At 36.6% G+C, this 26284-nt stretch overlaps 2 protein-coding genes across 8 annotated transcripts; one reads left to right on the top strand and one right to left on the bottom strand.

The window, feature by feature from the left end:
• Positions 1–1252: 1252 nt before the first annotated feature.
• pfdn4 (prefoldin subunit 4) lies at positions 1253–5514 on the bottom strand. The gene is made up of 4 exons (XM_014979791.2): positions 5405–5514; positions 4960–5067; positions 4104–4244; positions 1253–1674 (listed from the first exon to the last, which is right to left on the bottom strand). The coding sequence occupies exons 1-4, from the start codon at positions 5432–5434 to the stop codon at positions 1543–1545; spliced, it is 411 nt and encodes a 136-aa protein (XP_014835277.1). The 5' UTR covers positions 5435–5514; the 3' UTR covers positions 1253–1542.
• A 3703-nt stretch (positions 5515–9217) lies between these two features.
• bcas1 (brain enriched myelin associated protein 1) lies at positions 9218–24632 on the top strand. 7 transcript variants are annotated; one of them, XM_088007139.1, is made up of 15 exons: positions 9218–9345; positions 9489–9560; positions 9743–9827; positions 10486–10799; positions 12850–13032; positions 13841–13900; positions 14239–14274; positions 14473–14688; positions 16907–16966; positions 17114–17155; positions 17281–17334; positions 19666–19788; positions 19906–19986; positions 20300–20515; positions 22562–24632. In XM_088007139.1, exons 2-15 carry the CDS (start codon positions 9522–9524, stop codon positions 22640–22642), a joined length of 1590 nt encoding a protein of 529 aa, XP_087863265.1. In that variant the 5' UTR covers positions 9218–9345; positions 9489–9521; the 3' UTR covers positions 22643–24632. The 7 variants fall into 7 exon arrangements, with proteins under 7 accessions (XP_087863265.1, XP_087863263.1, XP_087863264.1 ...); XM_088007137.1 differs by lacking the exon at positions 19906–19986 and having other exon boundaries at positions 9219–9345; positions 9489–9569; positions 17293–17334; XM_088007135.1 differs by lacking the exon at positions 19906–19986 and having other exon boundaries at positions 9220–9345.
• Positions 24633–26284: the final 1652 nt, after the last annotated feature.

Below are 26284 nucleotides of genomic sequence, written 5' to 3'. Positions count from 1 at the left end.
GGAGGGAAGACATCAGCAATAATGTTGTAGAAGGCTGTTGCTGCCAAAAATCAATTCAGCTGAGAGGTTTTTCCTCAGGCTTTAGGAGTCCATCAATCAACAGATAATTTACATGTTCAAGGCGGCTGCTGATCTCCCCCAGAAGCTCACTCTGAGATTGGATTATGCCATATTTAAAGCTGCAATATGCAACTTTAAACATGAATAAAAGTTTGTTAGACATCTGTTGAAACTGTCACTATATTGTGACAGTACAGTATAAAAAAACAAAAAAACAAGCTCCTCCACTCTTCCCAGTGCTACTTTTGCAATCTGCAGAAAATGCACCACTCCTGATCTAAACAACCAATCAGAGCCAGGAGGAGGGCCTTAGTACTGTCTATCATGCTCATGTACACACAGCTCAAGGGGCTAATAGCGAAGAAACAACTTGTCGTTACAGGAAATCTGTTCATTTCCAGCCATTGGTGATCAAGCTAATTAGCCTTCGCATGCATGACATAATTGAGTTGTATTTTAGTTCATCCTATAATATTGCATGATTGAATGACAAATGTGGAAGGAGATTAATGGTAGGTTTATGTATATTTGCCTACTGTGTATGCAAATATTTTAAATCCCCTTTACTTAAGATACAGAAGTTATTTTTGATGTCTAGGATTTTCTTCATCATTATTTTTTAATCACACCATTTCTAAGTTGTTGGAAGAGATGAATACTTTTGCACAGATAAATTCTGTAAGTCAGAATTGACACTGTTTGCTCTGGTTTTGTGAAAGAACAGTAATAAACTTGACTGAGTGCTTTTTACTTTAAACAGATCAAATAAAGTGATTGCTTCTTGCAGCAATTTTTAAATGATGCTTTTATATTCACTGCTTCTGTATTTCAGCTTGATGAAGACATGGACTAATATGCAAAATATCCATCTGAGATATTGGTATAGCCGTAAAAAACATTCATTCGAACCTGCTACATTTTAGTAATGAATGAGTGCAGAGCAGTTTACAGTGACCAACAACTTTTACGCTTCTAACTAAAACAATGGCGAAGATCCAGTCAAGACTCTTGAGAAATTCACTTTTTCTTCAACTCTGCGCATCACTCTTCTTCGATTTACTGTCGTATAGTTATTTAAACCAAATGCATCAGGGAAGTGCATTGATTTTATCCAACATTTACGACAGAAAATCAGAGTTTTTAGATTAATGTAGTTCTTGTTAGAGACAGTAAGACTTGCAGCAAGTTTAAATTAAGTTCTACCTTTTTACTTCTGTTTTATCAACAGTAACAAAACACAAAAAGAAGTTTTACGGAGTACATGCATGTGAGATTATCGGCATTATTTCATTTAATAACCAGATCTTAACAGTTACTGTCCTTTTTAATATGCTTTCCAATATCAAAGCACAGACTTCTGTAAACACAGGCCAGAACCTACAAAGGATCAACATCCACGTTCATGTTTTTGTTGGCATCATCAAGGATCTGATTCATGAGCTGGAAGGAAAAGTAAAAGTCCTCAGGTTTCCATTTGGCAGCTTAGCTTTCATCTGCCTCCAGGTTGATGTTGTTACCAAACTTGGCATAAAGCTGGACCTTCAGGTCGCCCAGCACCTGCTGGATCTCTGTCACGCGTTCCTCCAGGCCTTTGACCTCCTGCTCCAGGGCTTCCTGTCAACAGATGTGGACAGTCCAGTTAGAAGACAAGCAGAATCCATTTTGAAACTCTTGAATGTGTTTTATAAAAGTAAATTTTTCAGTGAGTGAAACCAGCTTGAAGTTACTGAAAAATCAACCATTAGGAAACATTACTTTTCACTCCTGACCTGCAGCTTTCTAATACTGACAAGGGGCTGTAAGTGAGAGAAGCTTTCCAAACTTTTGCTGGTGCTTCATTTTCTTCTCTAAAAACTTTTTTTATTCCTTCCAGTAGCTCAAAGTCTTGGATGTGAAGAGGTCAACATAAAAACAAACAGCCATTAAAGAACGGCGGGGAGCCCTTGTTAACATTCTGTCTGTGAGCCGGATTTTCCTGAGTAAACTCATGAATCAAGTCTTGCAGCCAGTTTGCCCTTAGAACCTCTTCTGCAAAGAATCCTACTGTAAACAGTAGGTTTTCTGCTAATTTTGAGTATAAAACATTTACCTACTTAAACTGTGTTATTTTTATATTCTGGAAAACAAATTGTCTTCCAATTTCCAGTCTTATAAAGTGTTATTTCTCTGTATTTTCAGTATCTAGTCCAACCAACAGTACATCAGCTAGGATCTCTAACATTTAGACTGGATTATTCAAAACTACATAGCAGGTTACCAAATTTAAAAATCTATTCTAGGATTTCTAGACACCAGTTCTATTCAAAAACACTAATAATCTCAGAGGATTTTATGTTGTTATAACTCATATTATTCAAATTTATTCAAAAATATGCTAGAAATCCCAATCTGTATCTCTGTAAATCTGAAGAACCCTCTGACTGAAAACACCATTGTTATATTATAGTAAAAAAAAGAGTAAAATTAGTAAGGAACTGACTGTGGGCTGTACAGATTAGTTTGATAAATCCTAAATAAACTATTGAAATCAAATCAATGCAATAAGATCTTAAATTACGTTTTTCATGGTTTACATTAGTGGTGTGTAATTCAGCCTCCAGGGGGCGATACTCTGCATGTCTTAGATTGTCCAACACAACTGACTGAAATGACTTAATTAGCTGGTCAGTACTTAGTTATGGAGATTAATTTGATCAAATCAATCTCCATAACTTCTTGTTCCTCAAACAAGGAAAACATCTAAAACATGGAGGACAGCAAACTTTCAAGACAAACAACCAACACCATATTGAAATAAAGACTAAAGTTGGGAAACTTGAATATATTTCGTAGACACTTATCAAGAATTTCCTTGTAAATGAACCAGAAAGAACCAAACTAATCCATCTGACACTGGAACCTCAGCTGGTGTTTCCTGCTCTTGCTGCCCTCTGCTGCCCATGTGAGCAGCATGGAGTGAACCTGCTCTCAGTGCAACTTATTACAGTCTGCAGTCGGTTGTCAAGTAACCAGCAATGATTCTGGATTTTTACTGCAAACAAAAGTCCAGCATAAAGCCATCAGAAAAAAAACAAACAAAAAAAACAATGAAGTTCTACAATTAATGGTCCAAATGCAGAAGATGTTGACTTTAATATTTAGTCCTATAGCGGTCATGAAAATGGAAGAGGAGAGAAATGGCCTGTCATCTTCAAAAGGTCCTGAAACTATGCCAATAAAAAGGTCTGTTTTTGTATTTTTAAAGGAAGGATTAAGCCAAATATTTAAAAAGTTGTACATTTTGACTCGTTTGAAAGGCAACTGTCTAAGTGACCCCTACAGTAAAAGAGTGAAGAGGTTGGACATAGCTATAAATAAAACAACACATTTCAACTTAGAACTAAAATGTTAGTCACAGATGGATGAATGGGTGGATAAATGAATGGGTGAATGAATAAATGGATACTATTATTTTCTATCCCACTGTGGACAGTGGGATAGAAAATAAACCCAGAAAACAGTGATTATTTTCCACACATTCTCATCTTTACTTGGAAAACTTCAAGCTTTCACAAACTCCAAAAGATCTCTGGTTACAAAATAGCAACTATTTGCTCCGCTTTTATCAAAAAGTTGTTTAAAATTATGACTTGATGACACAGTTGTATTGGTACAAATACATGTGGATACCACATTGCATGTTTTGTGTTGATTTTACTCTTCACACATATAGATTACCTCAATGTGTCACCTCATTGAAAGAACATTTATTAAATGACATCATTATATTTAAAAAGACAGTCAACACTTTTTTCCAAACCCTGTTAGCATCAAGTTCATAAGAATCTCCTAAAAATAAACCTTAGTTTCTTTTTTGTACTACGTCCGCTCTCTGCCTCTCAAATATTTAAGGTACAGAAGAGAGAGCAACAGAGTCATCATCATAATACAGGTATGCTAAAAAATTATAATGTTAAGCTTCTGGAATATAACTCCAACAGCACATCTTACTAAACTTTCAGAGAAGACAGAATAAGAACAGGTGTTAAGTGACAAACGCTTACCTTGGCAGCTTCTAGCATTTCTTGTGTTTCTTCCTGAGAGTGGCCAATAAAAACACCACCAATCTGGTAAGGGACCAATAAGGAGTCGTCATCCAACATCATGAGCTCATCGCTGGCGTCCTGCAGGTTCTGCAGCGTTTTCTGCACAGTGATATCAGCAGACAATTACACTGAGGCCTATTTAACTGTTGACATTAATTTAGCAGCTCACCAGCCTTTCAGGAAGATATAAAACTCCTTATTAAAAATAACCTACCACTATTAATGATATAAATCAAATATTGTATATATGAAGTAATATTTACTTTTGATATAATCAAAATGTTGTCAATAATGAAGTGTACCAGCTCGTATCCGTTCATAATGCATACAAATAAGTAATTTTAAATATTAATGTAAAAATATAACAATTCTGTAAAGGTACCGCAAATCCTTTCTTGCAGCAGCATAAAAACTTTATAAACATCACTGCTCCCAAATGACTCAAACTCAAAAAGTGTTTACATTCCTGCTATTATTAGCAGTTTTCTCATTTCAAATAATATTCTTGCCGTCATTTGCATGTTTTCTTCACCTCTTAGTCTATTGTTTTTATACATATACACATGCACATTTTGTGAACGTTAAATTACCCTATTTCCCTTAATACGTCTTTTAATGTGAGAATGCTAATTTAAAAATGACTGAGAAGTCGTATTTTTCTTATGTTGTTAATGTCTCTCTTCTGGTATGCATCATGACAGCAGGAATATTATGTTATGTTGCAGTAATTTTAGATATGCGTCTCTGGTCAACTCAGTATAGTTCAGTCTTTATGTTCACAATACTGTAGTTTTAAAATCGTTGTGCTACTTACTTTCTTCGACTCTATTTCGTTTTTGAGTTCCCCCATCCGACTCGTGTTTCTGGCAAATTTATTGATCTTCTGTTGGTCTTCAAAAGTGACGACAACGTCTTCAACCGCCTGTAACCAAGCCCCAGTTAGTAGGTTCACCAAAAATATACGTCAAATATGGCAGACAGAACCACAAATCTCTGTCTTGTTGGTTTTCACTGCTCTTGTTTGGTTTGAGATAACATTCGTCATGAACTTCAAGAATAACAGTTAGCAGCTGAGGGACTGGAGCTAGCTTCCTAGCTAGCTCACTGCACGAGGATGTGACATGAATTTAAAAATGCTCCTGATATCAACAATTCTGACTTCTATCTCTCCAACACCTCAACTCTTTCACTTGTTCCGCAAATACATACTGCATATAAAGGTTCAAGAAACAAAAGTATTTCTTTAAAACATCACTTACTACAGGTCCCTTCATGGTGGCAGCTGCCATCTTGACTTCTTCTATTTTTGAACAGCGGTGCTCAGCAGAACACGGCTGCAGCAGCGCCTTCTACCGGGGAACGAATACATTGCACGCGTATACACATGTTCACAACATATTGAACTCATACAGATTTATACCCATATGCATGGCAGGGTTGAGTAGTAACTAGTTCTATTCCCTCCAAGCTATCAGATTCAGAAGGACCGGAGAAATGAAATAAACACCTGTCCAAACATTTACTAAATTATCTTTTTCTTGCTCATAAATTATTTTTCATTAATTTGTAATGTTGCAATTAGATTTTTCTGCAGGTTGTGTGATTTTTTTTTAATATATTAAGTCCAGAGGAATTGTTCACCATAAGTATTGTCAAGCCAATATGAGTTATAAATTAAATAAATGAAAGCATTGTATGCTATTCTTTTAATCAAATGCTTTAAATTCAAATTACAATCTGAACTCCTGAAAACCCTACTCCAAAACAAACAATTTCTATTATAATAAAAAGCAATAGAGAAAATGTTGTTTTTTATACAGTGACTGAAATCTTTATTTGCCGTGCCTCACTTCATCCTTCAGCTGGAGGTGAGCAAAGGCTACTACTTTGTAACTGTAGTAATCAATACACATTTTTTCTGTCTATCCGTTTGCTGTTCTCTTTAGAAATTCACCACAGCATTGCACGATGCTATTGTTTTCCCTATCTTTTGGTGACACACTGTTCAGGTTCTGTTGATATGCTGCAAGCCAGCTCTTTTTTCCCTTCACTTGTCCAACTTCATTGCACACAAATCTAGACATATGAACAATTTGGAACAATTTTCAACTTTTTTCACTTTGTTCAAGCAAATAATTCTTATGCATTTTCAGTTCAAGCAACCAAATACTTAGGAATAATTAACTGTCTCAAACAACAACAAAAAAGATTCCCTTGAGAAAGTACAAGAACTAAAATAAACAGATAACTGGTAAGAAAACATTTAGTGACCATTATACCTTTTTTCTTCACGGCACTGTCTACAACCGAAATTACATCCTTACATTAAATACACATTGCACTTACACGATTTGCTTAATTAAACATTTTAAACAACATATTAACATGTAACAATTATCACAACACCAGAACCTGCAAACTTTCCAATGCAGATCCAACATCAACCGGAACTGCTGCTTTGCTCGTATTTGGACAGCAAACAGTACTGCACCCAAGGTCAAATATTTGCTGAACACATCTGCGAGGTAAGAGTACCATTAATCTAATTGTGTGCAACACCATAATAAGCTGTTACACACAAAGATTCGGGACAGTCATGAGAACCTTTGCAAATATCCCAGTTTTCTGTCTGAAAATCAATGGCCTGTTTGTGAAGGTCTCTGCCTCCAATAAAACCAGTAGGCTGCTATGCGTTGGTATGCCATGAAGCGTTTGCATGAAGTGCACAGGCCAAACAGGGGAATCCAACTCCCACCAAAGTGTGCAGACTGTAGCCTACAATTGAGGCATTGTTTTTGTGGATGACAAGGTTTATCATAAGAATTTCAATTCAATAAGTAATGCATCTTTAAAAAAATGTAAACACTTAATTGGCTGGTGTAAGGCTAAGTATAATCAGACTCACTGAAACACAGAGTGAATTCTTGATATACTTAAAACAAATTGAGGAGTATGATGTATGATTCAATGGTAGAGTTGTTGTTAAAAGAAAGCATGTGCTCTCAGTTCAAGACTTTTATGTATCTAGAAAAATACACGTTCTGGTCTTCACCTGGTTTTAAGATCACTTAAATATCAAACTGATAACAAAAGCACTCTACAACTTCAATGCTGTCATTATTTATTGAGCAAAGTCAAGCTAGTCTAACTGTATTCAGTCTGACATAATTGTGGCTCAGTTTACGTTCAGAACCATCCTTCACTGCTTGTATGACCCAGTTTCAGCCAAGCTTCAGCTGTTGGACAGATGGCCTCACACTTTGTTCCAGAGCATTTGTTTGTGGTCGACTCAATGGATGTAGTGTGTCACCAGATCAAAAGTGGACTCTTGTGTGTCATGTGTTGCATCAGACATGCAACTGGCCAATGAGTTGTTAAAGGCACCCTGAAATCAGCCAGTCACAAGAGTTCTTCTTCTGTGACACCAGAAAGCCTCACTGATGTGACTTTGTCCAAAATAAGTTTTTTTTCTTTTTGCAACAGCTTATTCTAAATGTTTTTTTTATTGAAAGTATTTAAACATCTCTAGATTATTAATTTGACATTGCTCATGCAACATTGAAGCAAACTGCTTAATTTGTGGATAAATCTGTAAAGTATTTGTTAAAAACAGATAAATATTTAATGCAGCTGCAATGCAGAATCATACAATAACAGATTGTCCTTAAACGACATTTAACTGAGGTACTCAAAGGGGTGTGGGTTTTAATGTTTTTATCTTTTTTAATCTTTTTCCAAATGTCTTTCTCTTTCTCACTGTTTCGGTGATTTTAATGTTTTTATATATATATAAAAAAAAAAAAAAGTCCAAGAGGTTAGAGTCTTTGTCAAACTGCGTTTTGACTAAAATCCAAAGGGTTGGAGTCCCAGTTGACGGCGTCTCAACTAAAGTTCTACAGCTTTTTATTTCTCTTTCTGACTGTTTACATTTTAATTATGTTTTTTTAAATCTCTTTCTCACATGCTGTTTTTATTTTAATTATGTAAAGCACTTTGAAATGCCTTGCTGCTGAAATGTGCTATACAAATAGAATTTGATTGATTTGATTGATTGATGTTCAGAAGCTGGCAGTCAGCGACTCTTAATAACTTTCGCTTTAAATGATAAATAAAAGCATGAGTAAAAACATATTTCTTGGAACCACAGGCTTAAAAAAATATATATTTTTTTCCATCAGTATCAATATTCTGTAAGAGCAAATGTATTAATCATTTTTAATTTTCTTTTCCTTTTATCTTTCTTTTTTTTTCTTTTTTTTTTACAAATGTTTAAAGATTTTGTTTAACATAAAAATAGAAATAGAACAGAAAAATAGAGATAACATGGTCGTTCCAAATAAAAACAAGATTTCTAGGGTAGATATCTATAAGAAAGCAGTCTTTTTTCAAAGGGTCATGTAACATTAAAACTTTAGCTGCTCTAAACGAGTTTTATTTATCAAGACTGAGAGCAAAATTGATCTTTGAATCACAAAAGTTGTAAATTAAGGGATACGTTTGTCTGATAAAGACCTAGCAGTCTATTTAAAGTGGGCAGGAGAGCAGAAGCTCTTTGCAAATAAAAAAGTCAAAGTTCAAGGGTTGATTCATGCTACAAAAGTAAGAAACAGAAAATCCCCATAATGACATAAACATTCAAGATTCTCCTTTAAAAATGAAGAAAATGAAGCAACATTAGTGTAAACATCCATATATATATATATATATATATATATATATATATATATATATATATATATATATATATATATATATATATATTATTATTATTTTTTTTTTTTAAAGTTACTAATGGATGCATGCCAAAACAACATCCTTCATTCGTATCCTGTTACTCTGGGTGACAGTCATCAACAACCTGTCCTGCACCGCCTCATTTTTGTGCGGTAGGCCTTAAAACTCAATAAAAAATATGTCTTTGTGTTATTGTCCCCCCTGTAAACTCACTACAACATCTGCAATATGTTTTCTAACTTAGAGATCACCAAACTTTCAGATGGATTAACATGATTTTTTTACTGTAGGAAATCCAGCTGACTGCTTCAAAACAGTCACACCCATTTTAAAGCATATATAAAACAGTCTGTCAATAACAGCCTTTATACGCAGGCAGCAAGACAGGAGGAGTGCATCCATCTCTCTGACAGGCATATATTCTTTTTTTTTCTTGGAGTCACTTGACCTACAGGAGTGTCACAAGGTAAAATATTTGACTAAACATATTCACAATACTCATTAATTGTACTTTTAATGATTCAAATATTTGATTTCTCTATTTTGTTTTATGTCTCTACATAACATTTCATATCCAAGAGTTTTCTTATTGTGCTGGATGTGTTTTAGAAGAAAGGGTGGCAAACCCAGACTGGGACCATCATGGGAAACGAACAGTCAGCTCCTGAAGAAGTAACTGAGGTAAAAGAGGTACATAGTAACCACTAAACATGTACAACAAATCTTGAACTTTACAAATGACTGCACATCAGTAGCAGAATGCACATGGGAGAACAGCAGGCCTTAAAACTGGTGATTGTGATGTAGCTACGTGTTATTTTTGAAGTTCATAGAGATGCTTTGTTTCCCTTATTCGTCCATAGAATGGGACAATTCCAGAAAAACATGAAAATGGATCAGTGAATGGCATCTCTGCAAGCATCACACTCAATGGATTGGAGGCTGATGGTGACTTTTCTCCCTCCTTTTAATTTCTGACTCAAAATAGGCCTTGGTTTGCCGGCAGATTGAGCAAAGCTATGCACTGGAAATATGTATCCTTCTTGTTTTCACCTTACACCAAAATTCCACTTTCTGGGAAAATATCACAGGCTGAATCGGCTGACCTTTTAAATGTCCCTGTTTGACTTACCATTCAGACTCATAAGTCTCTGCAAATACAGAGAGTCCCAGCTGAGTCCTGTGTCGGATCTCCTAATGTAAACTCTGGGCGTAGTCTCAGGAACGCTGACAAGGAGCGATTATTTGATCTGTCACAGTGAGGTTCGTGTCGCTGCAGCGACAGCAGCGCTGAGCAATTCCCATCGGCTCTTTAGTTTGTTTAAGAGCTGGAATGTTGACCCTGGAGATAAAGATGCCACTTTCTTGCACCGACTAGCCCATGTTTACTTCATGAAGAATTAGACGCTAGGATATCAATTAAATGTTGCATGCAAGTGGATTAAAATCCTAATGTGCATTGATGCCTAGCAGAAACAGCTGTGTAATTATTGAAAAAGATCATCTCAGACTCCATATTTACACTAAACAGGACTTTTGTATAGTCTGTTTTAGTGATATTTTCAACAATAAATAATCATTGTGTCTGGTATTCTGTTTTTTACAGTCAAGAGTGACATCACCGTTCATCAGAATGGCAAGCTGCAGTCTCCAAAACTTGAGACGAAAGCTGAAGCCAATAATGTGACGGCTGAACCAGAGCCAGAACCGGCTCCGGCTGAAAGTGTGTCTGAAACCACTGAATCCCCACCAGCCGACACGGAACCAGTCAAGAAACGCAAAGAGAAAAGTCATGGTTTTGGTAAACTCTTCAAAAAGAAAGACCGTAAAGCGGACGAGAAAACTGAGGTTCGGGAAAAGGAAAAGATCTCCAGTGAAGAGCAAGTGGATGCAAGTCAGCTTCGCATTGAGCCTCAGCAGGTGAGTGCAAGAGTCCTCCATTTTGTATTCACAACAATGTATTTTAATCATCATCAACACATCCTATGCATGTTGAACAATATAAACAGGTACAAGCATTTTGTGGTAAAGGTATGCAAAACTAGTTTTTAATTTACAAAAATAGACTTAAGCAAAACAATTTAGAAATCTAAAAATCAAAACAAACAAAATAGAAAATCTTATATTTTTCTCTTATATACTGTATACCACGGCATGCATATTTTATTACATTGGTACTTAGTGTTGATAAATTTATTATGTAAATGGAAAACATATTTTATGCCTGAAATCATTAAGACATTTACTGTTATGATTGTATATAATTTCATATACACGTGTTCTAAAAACGTGTTGTATTTACAATTATTTTACAATGTCAAAATATGCAACAGCAACATTACACAGAATTTAAATTTGCCATGAAAGCTGCAAAACATGTATTTAAATAAATTATATATATATATATATATATATATATATATATATATATATATCTTCATAGATAATATATATTATCTATGAAGCAAATTAAATGGCTGCATATTGTGATTTCAGATTACATTTCATCAACTAGAACTCCTAATGAACAGAAAAAATTATATTTCTAAATTGCCCAAAGGTGTGTTTTATTGCCTCAGTGATAAACTGATGATTTGTCCACGGTGTAGAAAAGATACAACTCGCAAGTGTAGTTGCAGAAAATGTACAGATGCCGTAGTAACTGCTGCTTTTATAATTCTTTACTATTTATTAATTCTGGCATGAAATATATATTTGCTGTATCTAAATACTAATCCTGACTTTCACAACAAATGATTCAAGCTGGAATCAAGGTGATCAGTTCTTAATAAAATCTGTGCTTTTAAGTGAGGAAGTGGTCAGCATGGAGAAGCCAGAGGTAATACATGATGAGCTTAATACTGCAAACCAATTCAAGAATGATAAAGTTATATAGCATTAGGCTCAGAAATTCTTGATAAATTGGACAGAGTCAAATTCAAAGTGCCTTACACCATAAAAACACAATGGACAGCATTAAACATTATATTTTGTCAAATGTCATTATCAAAATCATCAAGGCAATATACATCAAATGCATTGATCAATGTTCCAGTTATTATGAATGAAAGACATCTCTAAGCATGTGGATTTTTAGCCCTAATTTTAAGGAACTGTTTTGGATGTTTTGCCATTTTCTGGAAGTTTGTTCCAGCTTAGAAGAGCATAAGAGTTGGATGCTGCTTCTCCATGTTTGGTTATACGGTTCTGAGGATATTGCCACAGCCAAAATGGACATACAAAAAAATTAAAATAAAACAGCAAAATGTTCAACCCAGTAACAATAAATGAGCCTATGAAGAACTCAAAGGCAGAAGCTGAGGTTTCTGGATGATTTATCTGAAGTTGAAAACTAAAGAACCTCATTAAGATTCCTCCTATGAAGCCCCATATTTATTAAACTATGCTGCAGGTTTGTGGCACCAGCATGGACGTTCTTAAGAAATTTGAGCTCCATTAACTTGTATAGTGGATCAGAAAAGACACAGCTAGCTTTTCCTTCCTGTGTGCATCAGTGACCCAGTCTGCCACTGCTCCAGACAAAGATAATCAGTGTTATTGGAGATCAACGTGCTACTGATAGCCCACATGATACAGAACTTTAGCTAACATTAACTTTTTAGCTAACTTTAGCATATACACAGTTTTAACTTGATGGCCAACCTGTTGAAACTGCAAAATAGAAGTAAATTTAAATTATATCAACCAACCAGATGGACATTACAAGACAGTTGTCTTTCCTGACATCTCACAAGGCATAACTCTCACACATTGTTGAATATCAATGAGTGAGGGGTGGGACACACACATTAATAAAAGGCCCGATTGTTGACAATGCCCCGAGTAGGCAGAGGCATGGTTGGAATTGTGCTCCCATCTCAATGCTGCGATTAAGACACTCACTGCTTGCATATCAGCTCTGCTGCTCCAACATCCTCCTCAAAGGCCCATTCTCTCTGACGGCATATAGGAGACAGCAAACGTAAAGCAAGAGTCGGAACCTGTGACCGAGCCAGAGGTCGGAGCGACTTCAGAGTCGAGTCCAGAGGAACAGACAGTTCCTGCAAGCGAGAACGGAAACGATCAGCCTGAGGAAAGCCGAGAGGAGAGCGAGCCAGAGGAGAATCCAGTTATGAACTTCTTTAAAACACTAGTAAGTGACACTGTGTGAGAATTTAGGTCATGTTTAAACACTGTTGAAATGTCTAGTTGTTTGTATTGTGAAGGAGAGGTGTACTAAATTAAAATCAAGAATCTAATCTTGAGAAACTGTGAAAAGAAAAATTATATGTAAATTGGAGATTGGTAAAAAAAAAAAGATATGTACATGTATACTGTATATACATATATTTTTTTTTCAAATAATTATAATCTGAATGTCTGTAAAAGCTCTAACATCAGCATTTGACTGTAAATGAAATTATGATGACTGCCTGATGGAAATCCTACAACAAGCAGCCATTGTATTTCCTCTTCATCATGCTGTCTTTTGGATGCATGGTGTTTTAAAGAGTTACCACTGCCCCAGCCCCATGCTAATCAAGTCTTTGAACATGCGGGAATGTTGTGGCCTTTTGTTCGTCCCATAGGGTGAGCTCACAAGGGAGGCCTGTGCCGCTGGAAGTTGAGATTTGTGCAGATAGTGCGCGGGCAGGCCTACGCCGTCTCCGGAGCACAATGGCCGTCACAATGACAGCACATGTACTGTACGCGCTCTGTCAGAGACCTCAGTGTGCACTCTGTCTGCCTCGGTTAGCTTCCCATAAAGGCTGAATTCATTAAAAAGGCTTTGGTTTTATAGAAATAATAGTTAGTTTTGCTCGCTGGTGCAGCATCAACCACATCCTCTGACTGGGAGAGTTTTTTTTTTTTTTTTTTTTTTTTTTACGATGCTTCAGAACACATTTACACTTGAAATATTTGTCTGGTTAATTTATTTTCCCCATTCTGTTGAATCACAGGTTACTCCCACAAAAACACCTAAAAAGGAAACAGCTGCTCCCGATGCCGCAAAAGATCAGGTGAACAGATGTTCAGTGCTGAATTTATTATCGGTCCTCTTTCCTTTCTTACGAACTGCTGATTATCACAGCTATTCCCAAAGCTGTTAGAAGTGTTTGCAAAATGCAGAGGCCTAATTAGCAAGCTTTCTGCCAGTCTGGGAATTTCAGCTGCAAATTGTAGTTAGATACAGTATATTTCTATTTTTGGCCCTCCTTTTGAAATAATGATGTCTTGTTTCCTAAAAATGGGGCATATTTGTTACCTGTAGTGGTGCATAATGAGCTTTTTTGCTGATTTTTATTTGCTTCTTTTAACCATGTATTTCTAACTGCCTCCTTTTTTTGTTGCAAAATAGTCCCAGAAGGAGACCACACCTGCAGAAGCCACCACTGTGAGCATATAACCCAATGCAGCATCTTAACCACCTTCAGAATTTACCCTATGTGCCGATTTTACAAAGATAAAACTATTTAATCATTTAAAGTAGATAACAATCTAACCTAAGCTTGCTGTTAGAAAATATGCTTGTTGGTAAACATCATTGTATTGTTACCTTCGCATCAGTATATCATTTTTCTGTTTTGAATAGGTTGCACAGACATCAGAACAGTCTGCAGCACCCAAAGGAATGCCTGCTCCACCCCCACCGCCCCCAGAGCCTCCCAGACTGGAGACCAAAGGAGAACCAGCTTCCAAAGCTGCAAAGCCAACACAAAAAGATGAACCAAAAGCTTCTGGAAAAGAACCCGAGTCCGCAAAAGGAAAATCGACAAAAGATGCTCTGAGTAAATTCTTCCGACCAAAGGTAAAGAAACGCAGCAAGTTCAGCTGCACTGCATTCTATAGTGTAAAAGATGTCGGCTTAAGGTACTGATATAAGGCGAGAGGGGTCAAGGAGAAGTGTTTCAGCTAGCAGAGCCAAGCGTACAGAGGTGGTACAGTAGATTATTATGTCCTCTCACTGACCATGACTCATCTGGCTCCCAGTTGGACAGAAGCTGGTTTGTCTGGGAGTGGCAGAAAGAGGCCAAGTGTTGTATCTTAGCTGATGCAGCAGTTGAGTAAAGTTGCTTCTTTCATGAAATGAAATGTTTTCAGAGGAATTGCAAATAGTGAGCATGAAAATGCTTATCTGGCTAATTTACAACACAAATAAAATCCATCCAGCATGTCTTTTAATCATTTTTACTGCATAAGATGTGTCAATATAAACTACTGGCTATTGAGTATTATGGTGAATAACCATAAATACTCATGTTCAGATTTCCATCTAGTTGAGCAGATAAAGTAGAAAAGGTTAGCATAGCCATGAACTCTGTATACTTTTAGTTTCTGTAGCGACAAACCTTTTGAAGAAGTTTTACGTTGTTCTGGCATAAAACATAAATGACACAACTTAATTATGCTGACCTGATCCGCAAGATTTCAACAGAGTCAACCAGTGATTTTGCATTTCTCTGTTAGGGCAATGCAAATATTGCATGTCTCACCTGTTGTGCAGTCTTTTTACTCCCTGCAGTAGCTTACTTAGTATTAAAATTGCTTATGAAAGAAGCAGGACAGCCTATAAAATTTAACAAAACTGAAAACTTCAAGTGATGCAAAAAAAATAAAAATACTGTTCAAATTTTCTTAGTAACAGTTTGTAAAAAATACAATTTCTGCTGACCATTAATTTAGTACAGAGCCTCATTTATTCATAACATAAATGTCTTTACATCAGGCCTTTACCACTTTGAAGGTTTTTTGATGTTTGATCTTCAGACATTTTGTTTGATGTGTTTTAGTTTTTTGAAGGACCATTAAAGTCACAAATAAATATTTATTCTAAAGACTAAAAAATGGATTTTAATTAAACTTTAATGTCAAAATGTTAAAATTCAGCTCTTCACAATGCCTCTGGCCGTAAATAAATCACCAATCATCAAGTCCCACGCAGATGTCAGCTTTGAAAAATGAAGGTCGGCATTCCAGACACAGCAGTGAAATGATGTTGTGCATTAAATTTGTATCGTGCATCTCAAAGTCTAAAGGCCAAAACAGATTGAAGGTTTGTAAAACTCGTCAAAAAATACAATTGGATTACAACCCACTCAGTGACAGTCTGTTCTCCTACTGCTGCTCCACAATGTAACACCTAGACGTCCTTCTTGGTTTTGTTTTAAATTTAAACATCACCCCAACTGACCGTCTCGCAGTGAAATTTATCTGGTCCTAAAGTGTGAATGACTAGAATAAAAACAGATTTTTGCAGTAAAACCTACGACCAACCGATGCCGTATTCTCTCGGTCTGCACTTTATCACATCCTCCAGCCACAGCACTCGCTTGCCCTTTCATAAATCAAGTGTTATGGCTCTGTCACTACCTCATTTCACAAGTAGTGCCAAGAGCAACACGTTTACAAGGATCTTCATGTCACTTTGGTCGTTTTAAAACTCACAGAGACAGCCAGAAGGTGCCCAAGTCCCAGCTATTAGTGTTTTGCAAAAGGCATCAAGGAGATCCCTAACAATATTCTGGTAACATGGGTAAATGTATGTATATGTATACAAATCCAGATTTACATGAAATAAAAAGGCAGCTACATTTTTTTTTAATCTCCAATAACAAAGCTCGTTTACTTCCCACTCTGAGAAATGTAGGATTACTTCGAATGAGAAAAGGGACCATTAACTTAGACCAATAAAATGTATTAAGATCTAATTATAAAAGTGTTTTTCTATGAAGTGATGAGGCACTGTGCAAATCTCGTGGTCCCAAAGGTAACAGCTTGATTGAAAATGAGCATTTGCACCAGGTGTTGTATTCCTATGAATTGGCATCGGGGCCAGAAGTGAAAAATGTTGACGGATACCGGAAAGTGAGCTCTAATGCAGGATTGGATGTAAATTAAGGCACACGTGTATCCACATGCACTTAAATTGAAATGCCATTGACAAAGGTGTCATTTTATTGCAAGATAAAGCTTTCTTATCACTTTAAGATTTCATTAAATGTAAGAATTCCTTCACTGTCCTGCAGACCATCAAGGAGGAAGCACACGCTATTGAAGTAGAGGTACAGCCAGTTGTAGAAGTACAGGTAACTTAAGAGACTCTGGTATCTATTCATAAAAATATATTAGAGTGAATGCCTCACTCTGAGTGAAATCATCCTTTAATTAAGGGCATTTTAATTTTTATCTTAATGTAAATGGGTTCAGAATATAAAAACAGTTTTACTCTGCAGGAGACAGCAGTGGAGGAACCAGAGCCTCTTGTAGAAGTGCAGGTAAACAACAAAAAGTTCTCAATTTTGGCTTTTCATTCTCTTTTTAATAGTTGAATAAAATTGTCTTTAAATCTCCATTCTGGTACAAAAATTATATTACATTTGCTTATAAAACTGAATATAAGGTTGAATCTCAGCAAGCTGCTGTGGAAGTGGGCAAGCAAGTTGGAGAAGAGGAGGTAAATATGCAAGATGGCCGCCAGAACATTAGCTCTTTTCACTCTTTATTTCCATTCTGCAGGCATCTTTGAAATTATTCCAATCAATGTTTTCTCGCTGACAACCCTGTTTCCAGAAAGCTGCAGTGGTTTAAAGAAATGTAAATGAAACTGAATGTAGTGATTAGAAAATCTGATTGGAGTAAAAATGAAACAAAAACACCCACACTTGTTTTCTACCACACCGGGGATGAGTGTGAGAAAATAACGGAAAAAATACATGAAGAAAAATTAGAAAACTCCCTGTGAAAGGTTGAAAAACTTAAGTATCTTTAACATTTTATACTTCTGGACGTAATACCATGTTGAAAAGCACCCCACAACGGGGGTCTTCACCCCCCCGTTGGTTTTTAAGGCACCTCAGGAACTTCTCACCAGTTCTTAGAGACAAAGGTAGCAATGAGTTAACCTAAGATGATCCCATTTTCAGCAAGGTTCATGTTTATTCCAGAAAGATTAGATTTTGCACATCGTCTCTGTTACGACCCAGCTCAGCCAGGGGAAAGGGAACATTAAAGAAACCTGGATGTTAAAGGTTTAACAATTAAAGGTTAATTGTTTGGTTTTGACAAAAATAAAAAGGTAAAAATTAATAGTCAAAATGTAGGGACTTGCAATAAAAATGTACTAAATAAAACAAAATCCACAAAACAATCAGAGTTGTAAACCAAAGATCTTAACCAAACAAAAATGGACTTTAAGTCCAGGTTAAACAAAAACAAACTACAAATCTCTAAGAGATACGAAGATCCCCCACAGGGACAAAGCAAGTTACAAAAGCTATCACGGCTAACAAAAGCTATCACGGCTAACAAAAGCTATCAGAGCTAGCAAAAGCTATCAGAGCTAGCAAAAGCTATCAGAGCTAGCAAAAGCTATCAGAGCTAGCAAAAGGGGCAAAGCAAGTTTACACCAGTCAACCAAACACCCAACAAAGTGGCAAGCTGTCTGAACAAAGAAACAGCCACGCCTTCCTCCAGGAAGTCTGGGGTTTTAAAAGGGAGGCCTCTTCAGAGATTGGTGGAGCTGGCAATTGGTGAGCCAATCGCTGTAGGCCTCAGGGAGTGGCACAGGAAGACAGGGCTGCATCCACTTCCAAGTGGAGTCAACTTGATTAGAAGCTGCAGATATACAGAAAAGAAAGAAAAGAAAACATACACGGCCACTGGCCATAACAGTCTCACATCCATTTTAGGGAGTAAACCAGTCCAGAAACCAAATGCAATCTTTTAAACACTCACTGCACACAGAAACTACATTATGTTTTTGAATTTGTTGTTTATTGATGCTCTCGTGGAACCATCAGTGGGGAAAATGGTGAAAATAATTCCAGCAATACCATCAGCTTTGGGAGTTTCAGACATCGTTAACTGACATTTACTGTTACAATAAATCCAAGTTCTAATGATTATAAGAAATATTTCACGATAACAATGCAATAAACCCCCATCCTTTGCTCCCAACTACTAAGAGGTGTTATTAAACAAAACAACAAACAGCTCAGTGTGAATTAATCTTTTTAAAATATTTACTTGACTGAACTGAACTCGCGTCAAAAAATGGAAAAGCTGAAGAGACCACTGCTTGAAGCTGTCCGTAGACGACTACATCTGGTTGAAAGATGCTGAAAGTTGATCATATTGGATAACCACGCCTAACTTTCAACATCTTAGTTGAGGCTAAAATAAATTCTGATATTTAATGTATTTGTTGGACTGTTTAAAGACAGAGCTCTGCAGTATTTTCAGTTAAATCTTCTAGACATTTCCCAGAAACAGGGTTGCCTGGGGTCTTATTTCCTCGGTTTGGGGTAACACAGAATCACTCCTTCACACTGAACCCGTTCCACCATGACAAATATGCAAAATTGGTGGAAGAAGAACCACAGCTAAGGGAAGAAGTTAAATCGAACCATTGGAGAGTTGAAGATTATGGAAAATAAGTCGATTAGTTTATTTGATTCCCCAAACATCTTCAACTTTCTTGATAATTCTTTGGAGGTGGAGAATCTCTGTATCCTCTGAGACTGACATTTTCTATTTTCTGGGATTCCTTCCTACATCGGCTCTTAAAAGCACCAATTCTTCTTGTCATAGCGGATTGTTTGGGTTTCTTTCTTCCTTCAGGAAGTTTTTCCTTCCCTCTCCCGTCTTTTCTGATTGGAATTCCTCCTCTCTCCTGTCACAGGTGGCAGCTCCCGCTTTCACTCTGTCAGCTACATTGACGGCCGCGCCCTTGGGTTTGTGTACGTCTCATGATCTGTGTTTTTCCTCTGTGTTGTTTTGACAAAAGAAGGTGGATCCTTCCAAAGCTGGCACTCTGGAGGCAGCAGCGAAGCCGGAACCGCCTCCACCTGTTCAGGAGGAAAAGAAGCTAACCTCCAAATCATCTTTCATGTTTCTCTTCAAGCCCAAAGTAAGAACTGATTCACGTCAGATCTCCCCTATCCCCCTTAAAATGTTTGAATATCTATAGGTATGCATTATGATAAAAATCACCTGTCAGCAAGTAACAGATTGATATGAACTTGAGGTACTGTTAGATACCATGACCACAAAAGTCCAAGCAGCCTCCACAAGTGGAGTTCGGCTCCTCAAGAAATCAACTGGCCTGGTAAATAGAATCATCTCTTGTGTGAATAGATGCATTGTTAACCAGAATAATGCCATCTGAGATTAAAACGTGCTCTAAACAGCTTACTTGCCCGAAGCGTCTCTCCGTTTGCTGTCATATTCAGAAATCATAACAGTTTCTCAGAGTGTGTGTGCTCGTCTTTCATAATGCAAGCTGTGTCCTAACAGCAGGTGTGCATCTTAATGTCGGTTCAAATGTCGCCTTGGAGTTCAAACTCCGAGCAGCAATAACAGCCACTTTACTCTTAACTGATCCTGGAGCAGAACAGCTAAACTTTATGCTTCTCTTTTAGGCTGCTGACCCCAAAAAGACGACTCCAACCCCGCCCTCTCCCGCAGAGTCGCCTCAGCCTGCTAAAGCTAAGGAGGAACCTAAAGCCGTGGCCAAGTCAGAGGCAGTTGTAGATAGCAAGCCGGCGGCAGCCGCCTCTCCGGCTGGAGACGATGCAGCGAGTCAGCCCAAAAAACTGGAGAAGAGGAACTCCATCCAGCTGTTCTTCAAAAACCTGGTGAGAGGAGCTTCATTTTTCTCCCAGATCTTGTTAAAGCAACAGTTGAGGTCTAGTGACATGTTTAAATTATGTGCAACTTACTTCTATTTTATTCAGTTCAGCTTATTTATATAGTGTCAATTCGCAACATGTGTCATTTTAAGGCACGTCACAGGAAAAAAATGTCAATTCAATTATCCAGTTATTCATGCAATGATAGACACATGGCACATAACTTAGCAGTAAAAACAAAACAAAAAAACTTTACTATTTAAGTCGGTGGTATCCAAACTTTCTGCACTGGGATCCAAAACCTTGTAAATCTAAACTACTGGTGGGCCACAAAATTCATTAAATTAAAAATACAAAATTATTGTGATTTTTTTTTAATTTATTTAGTTTTACCTGCTCGACAATAAACACACTTTTGTTAAATCTGTGTATCATTAAAGAACCAAGACATAAAAAGGACTTTGTATTAATAAAAAAAAAAAAGACAATTTCAAAAATGTTCAGGTCATCAATTGTTTTCTATTTTGTTTGCCAAATTTTTATTTCGCTTAACTTGTCGTCAGAGGCTAAACGGAAACATTTCAAGGGACACAAAAGGTCCCCGGGCCACACTTTGGACACCCTGATCTACAGAAGCCCAGCAAATTTTATGAACTCGTTGACTGGCAGCATTCACTTCCCTTGAAGTTGCATGTTTGTAGTTATAGATAAAAGAGAGTACACCCTATTTCAATCAGGACATGATCCTAACTGAAACAATAATCTTTACTGTTTTAGAAAATTATTGAGATCTAATCTAAAGTACTGAGAATCATGTAACAGATTTCATAACGTTATTGGAACAAAACTAATTTACTGCTAAGATTGGATTTAAAAGTAAAACAGCAGCCATCTGTTCAATCAACTGATCTTTGTTTCATGTGCCAATAGCCTTGAAAAAAAGCCTTTTGCAGGTCTGGAACATACAGACAGATGTGTTCAGTCACGAGACAACAGAAAAGGAAAGACAACAGCAGTGAGCTCAGAAATATAATTGTTCCCCATTAATTTGGTAAGAGCTATAAGGTAATTTCCAATTAGTTCAGTAAGAGACAAAAAAAACAAGAATTACACCTTTGAGAGTTCATGGTCAGGCAATATTAAAAGACAGAAAAAATTAGGACAGGAAGTGCTAATACAAACCAATAAACAATCAAAATACATGCTGTGTGGCTTGACCCAAACTGGGACATCAACAGGACATTGATTTCAAACAGATGGCTGAAAAGGACGTGAACCAAGTTGCTGCAATAACCTCATTAAAACCACATCCCAACCTGACAGAAATGCTGCTGTGAGACCCTCAGAGAGCTGCACAGAAACAAACATCTGCAAACCTCCAAGAATTGAAGGCGCAACATAAATAATAAGCCAACATTTCTCTGCAATAATATGAGAGGAAATAAGTCAGTCAGAAACCAACTATTGTTATTTCTGCTAAAGTTAATTCTGCAGGCTGTTGAATTGGATATTTCTGGGTTTTTCACATGCAGATTTTCTATTTTTGTTTCCTCTTTAAAAAAATAAAAAATACACTTGTGGAATCTGTTATGTGGTAAAGATCAGATGCATATTATTGTTTCCTGAAACATAAAATCTTAGAGTTAACAGAAGCTGTAATTTAATTTTTTTACCATGTCTATATTTGCCTCATGTGATTAACATTCTTAAGTCTAATTTTCTTTACTCCCCACTAGATGGCAGCAGCCACTTGTTGTATTATTGGAGGTTCAGGCCATGCTCTGCTGAGAACAAAGCAGATTAGCATGCCACTTCATGTTTCTCAACTTTCAGTTTTACACCTAGCAGTGGTTTAGTACAGCTATGGTAACTTAAAGTCAACATACTTCACTTTGCTGTCAGCTACATTTTTTTTCCTCTTATAGACAAGCTCCTGGCAAGGCAGTTTAAGGAAATAGTGGTAAAAGAGGTCATTTCCTGTGGTTAAATATGGATGTGCAGACAGTTTTACAGTGAACAAGAATTTTCTGTTTTCTCCCTTCTTATTTATAGGGTCAGAAACGCCACTCTACAGATGCTGGGGTCCAGACAGAACCAGCGACTGCTGCTACAGCATCTGAGAAAACCAAATGAACCCTTTAAGTTTCCCTGTACAGAACCCCCCCAGGTTGCCCCCTCCCCCTCCTTCTAGCTCTTACTTTGTCTTTGTGTCTGTCATATTTCGTCATCATCATATTAACTACTTTTTTAGATGTTGCAATATGAAAAGGAGTGCTTTTAAAAGGATTCAGAAAAGAATCGCATGTGGGTAGATGAAGAAAAGGAGAAACGGTGCCTATAAAATACTCTACCCAACCTCTAAAATGGCAAGTTTATAGTGATGTAAAAAATCAAACCAATACAAAACACTTCAGATCTTTTCCCACCTATAACACTAAATATAAGTTGTGCATCTCTGATCAAAGACAAACCAAAGTAGCTTAAAGCAAAATAATAATAATAATAATAATTAATTAGGTTGTACACTTCTTTCTAACAAGGTCTGTGCTACTTCCACAGACTCAATATTAGCCAGGACATGCCTCCCATCATGTAACACACTTCTGATTAACTCAAATATAATTCAGCTTCTCTGTTCCTGACATTTGTTTAGTCACAGCTTCCAGTAACAGTCACGCTCTGCTGGGAGGTTCGAATTCATCAGAGCAATCTCATTCTTAAAATAATTTCTGAGGCACTAGATCTACCATGAAATGAAGTTATTGTGGTATATGGCATATTTAAAGACAGTCAATCCATCAGCATCAATTTGAGAAAATGTTGTGTAACACAGATAGTACTAAGAATTGGGCATCCCTCCAAGATTGATAAAAATACAAAACTAACCAGGTTCATAGCAACATTAAATGAGCTGCAGGCATTTCTGTCAACTACAAGCTATACCTCACACAATAGAGCAATCTCATATGTGGCAAGATGGAAGGCTTTATTATTAAGAAAAAAATCATCCAAGTCTGGCTAAAAGTTCCAAAAAACATTTCACGTTTCCTGAAAGTCTGCAGGAAACTATCACCAAGCAGAACACCATCCACAGTGAAGCATGGTGGTGACAGCATCATGCTCTGGGACTGTTTTTCTTCAACTGGAACTAGGGAGTTATGAACGGTTCCACAAATTAGTTAATGATGGATCAAAACCTTCAGGTTTCTGGTGACAAAAATGAGGAGGAGCTTTTCTGAACTAATCAACTTACCACAACCAGAACAAATAAAAAGTGTGAAAGTGAGCACACTTATGCAATATTGTAGGTTCCTTATTTGTATTTAGGGTTAGCATAAAAATGTGCCTATTTATATTTCAGTGGGGTTGTGGTTTCACTAAAGGTGGAAACATATCTGACATTAATTATCTGAGTTTTTTTGTTTTTTTACATCACCCAAACCTGGCATTTTAATATGGTTTCAGGCTTTTTACATTCACCTTACGGCAATGTGAAACGGAGATATTATGGCAACTTCACTGAAATGTATATTTTTGATCATAAAAATACATTGAGTAGTGTAGCAGTGTGAGTGTGAAATCTTTTCTACAAACTTTTAGGCCTAATCTGACTTTTCCCCGTTTATGTTCTAACATACTGGGGCTTTTGCAATATTTAGTCATGTGTTTTGCTTTCAGTATCTAATTCCTGTGCTAAAACCGGAGTGGCAATGCCGTGTGAGTTATGTTATGACATCCAGGCACTTCTGGTACCAGAGTGGTTCCAACAAAATTGAAATGAAAGATATTTAGAAATATGGAGAAAAAAATCAACACCTTAATTAAACAGCATGTACAAGCGCAAATATAAATATATGCTGGCATTGAAATACTGTGTCATACATGAAAACACAATCTTATTTTTTTCCCTTGGCATCTGATTGTAAATATCAATATTAACAAATACACTGGAGATGGCAAAGTCTCGTCCACATCTGTCTTTTTGCATCCTGTCATTTAGTCTAAGCCTTATTATGGTGTTCGTCATTTGTGTTTGTCACATGTACAATTAACTTGCTTTTGATTGCTTACATGCATGTGTAACTTCTGTAATCTCAGAGAGAATAAACATGTTCACCCTTCACTCTTCTCCTGCTGCTTTTACTATTAAGAAACTTTAAAAGGACTTCCAGGGTATTGCTGGAAAGTCAACAGTTGTGAGTCAGCAGGTTTGGCAGAAACCCAGACAAACGAGGTGTAGCACAAGTGTCAGAATACTGAGGAAAAACTGAAAGTATTGCAAAACCGTGCCAAGCTCCTGAGTAATCCCCAATTTCTTTATGGCTTCAATAGAGTAATACTGAATGTACTGTCTTAAATCTGAATCATGATCACTAGTTCTACAGGTCTTTCAAAGTTTTACTTTGGATGTTATAAGCCCAGTTTCTTTTCATTTTACATGTTGATTGTTTTTCTTTTCTTTCTTAAACTGCTTAAAGCTGACCAATGCAAACAGCATCCCACAGCTACTGGCCTTTGGTAAAGATGTGCAAAATGTTTAAAAATAAATCGGTGTTGAAACAGAAACATAATCTCACACACAAAACATTAATATGTATGAAAAATGTGACAGTTAATATGACAGAAAGTGTTTGTGTCTGGTGAATCGTTTCTGTGTTGATTGCATCACATGACTTTGATCGCTATCTTGCTCAAACTAGCAAAGTGATCTTATTTTTATTTTCTGGCAAAGGTCATCAGATTGTTATTTAAAATGATACCATGCACTAGCTAGCATGATTCCTGTGACGTTTGGAGGAGAAAAAGGCCCACAGCATCACAGATTCACCACCAGGCATTTTCCAATATGAATTTCCACTACCAGACTCAGCTGTAGAGTTTGTTGCTTAAAAGCACAGATTTTTTTTTTTACCAATCTCAGTAAAAATCTTAGTTTTAATCAAAATCCTTAGCAAAATTGACTAAATTCCACATTACTCTTCCACTTGTTTTAAACTTTCTAAGTTATTGCCTTAATCCTACATGTGCCATTACCTGACTTATTAAGATCAACACTCTGATTGAATGTAATGTTCTCTTCCATTTCCTACTTTAAAGTGCCGCAACAAATGGGCCAATGTGTCAAATCGGGAAAACAGGAAATTTCTGAAATGTTGCTAAATAATTATTTGATACGGTGGAACTTTTTCCACTGACTAAATAATCTCATTTTCAAGGTTGGATTTTTCTCCATTTTTTTTAAATGTGACTGCAATAAGAAACTGATATAATATAGTTGTGTTGAAATTATTAAGAATAATTTCACTGCAATATATTTCATTCGAGCATAAAACGGCTCAAAGAAGGGACACGTTTGTGTTGTATCAGCCTACAGCAGGCAACTAAAACACATTTGAAACTCTTCATGCAGGTTTTTTTCTGACAAAGACAGACTCAAATACATAAACACCGAGTAACCAGTTACGTCTATTTGTTGCTACTATCTGTCTGTTTAGCCTTATAATTACAAAATGCTTTTGTTGCTAAACTGTAGTCTGTGTACAGAAATGGTCGGTTCTTGTTTAGGCTTGAAGGATTCAAGTCGTTCTGAAATGTTTGACAGAGTTGGGTAATATGAAAATAGTTCAATATATGAGTAATATGGAAGCACAGCAATTTATCAGTACAACTGACACATAGGCCACTCAATACTTACAGCGCTTTGAAAAAGTATTCATGCTTTTTGAACCTTCTCACAGTCTGTCACGTTTAAACTAGAAACTGATAAAATAGAAG

The sequence above is a fragment of the Poecilia mexicana genome, unplaced genomic scaffold (assembly GCF_051168715.1).
Source record: "Poecilia mexicana isolate PSO_F unplaced genomic scaffold, ASM5116871v1 scaffold_7, whole genome shotgun sequence".
Lineage (NCBI taxonomy): Eukaryota > Metazoa > Chordata > Actinopteri > Cyprinodontiformes > Poeciliidae > Poecilia > Poecilia mexicana.
The sequence above is the reverse complement of the archived record's forward strand: the minus strand, read 5'-3'. Positions and strand labels throughout refer to the sequence as shown.

Bases quoted from the DNA above. Each gene is read 5' to 3' on its own strand.
- pfdn4 (XM_014979791.2), bottom strand. From the start codon at position 5,434: ATGGCAGCTGCCACCATGAAGGGACCTGTA. The intron at 5,068-5,404 runs GTAAGTGATGTT...GCTTGGTTACAG, and splicing joins CCACCATGAAGGGACCTGTA to GCGGTTGAAGACGTTGTCGT. The intron at 1,675-4,103 runs GTAAGCGTTTGT...ATCTGTTGACAG, and splicing joins AAATGCTAGAAGCTGCCAAG to GAAGCCCTGGAGCAGGAGGT.
- bcas1 (XM_088007139.1), top strand. From the start codon at position 9,522: ATGGGAAACGAACAGTCAGCTCCTGAAGAAGTAACTGAG. The intron at 10,800-12,849 runs GTGAGTGCAAGA...GACGGCATATAG, and splicing joins TTCGCATTGAGCCTCAGCAG to GAGACAGCAAACGTAAAGCA. The intron at 14,275-14,472 runs GTGAGCATATAA...TGTTTTGAATAG, and splicing joins CACCTGCAGAAGCCACCACT to GTTGCACAGACATCAGAACA.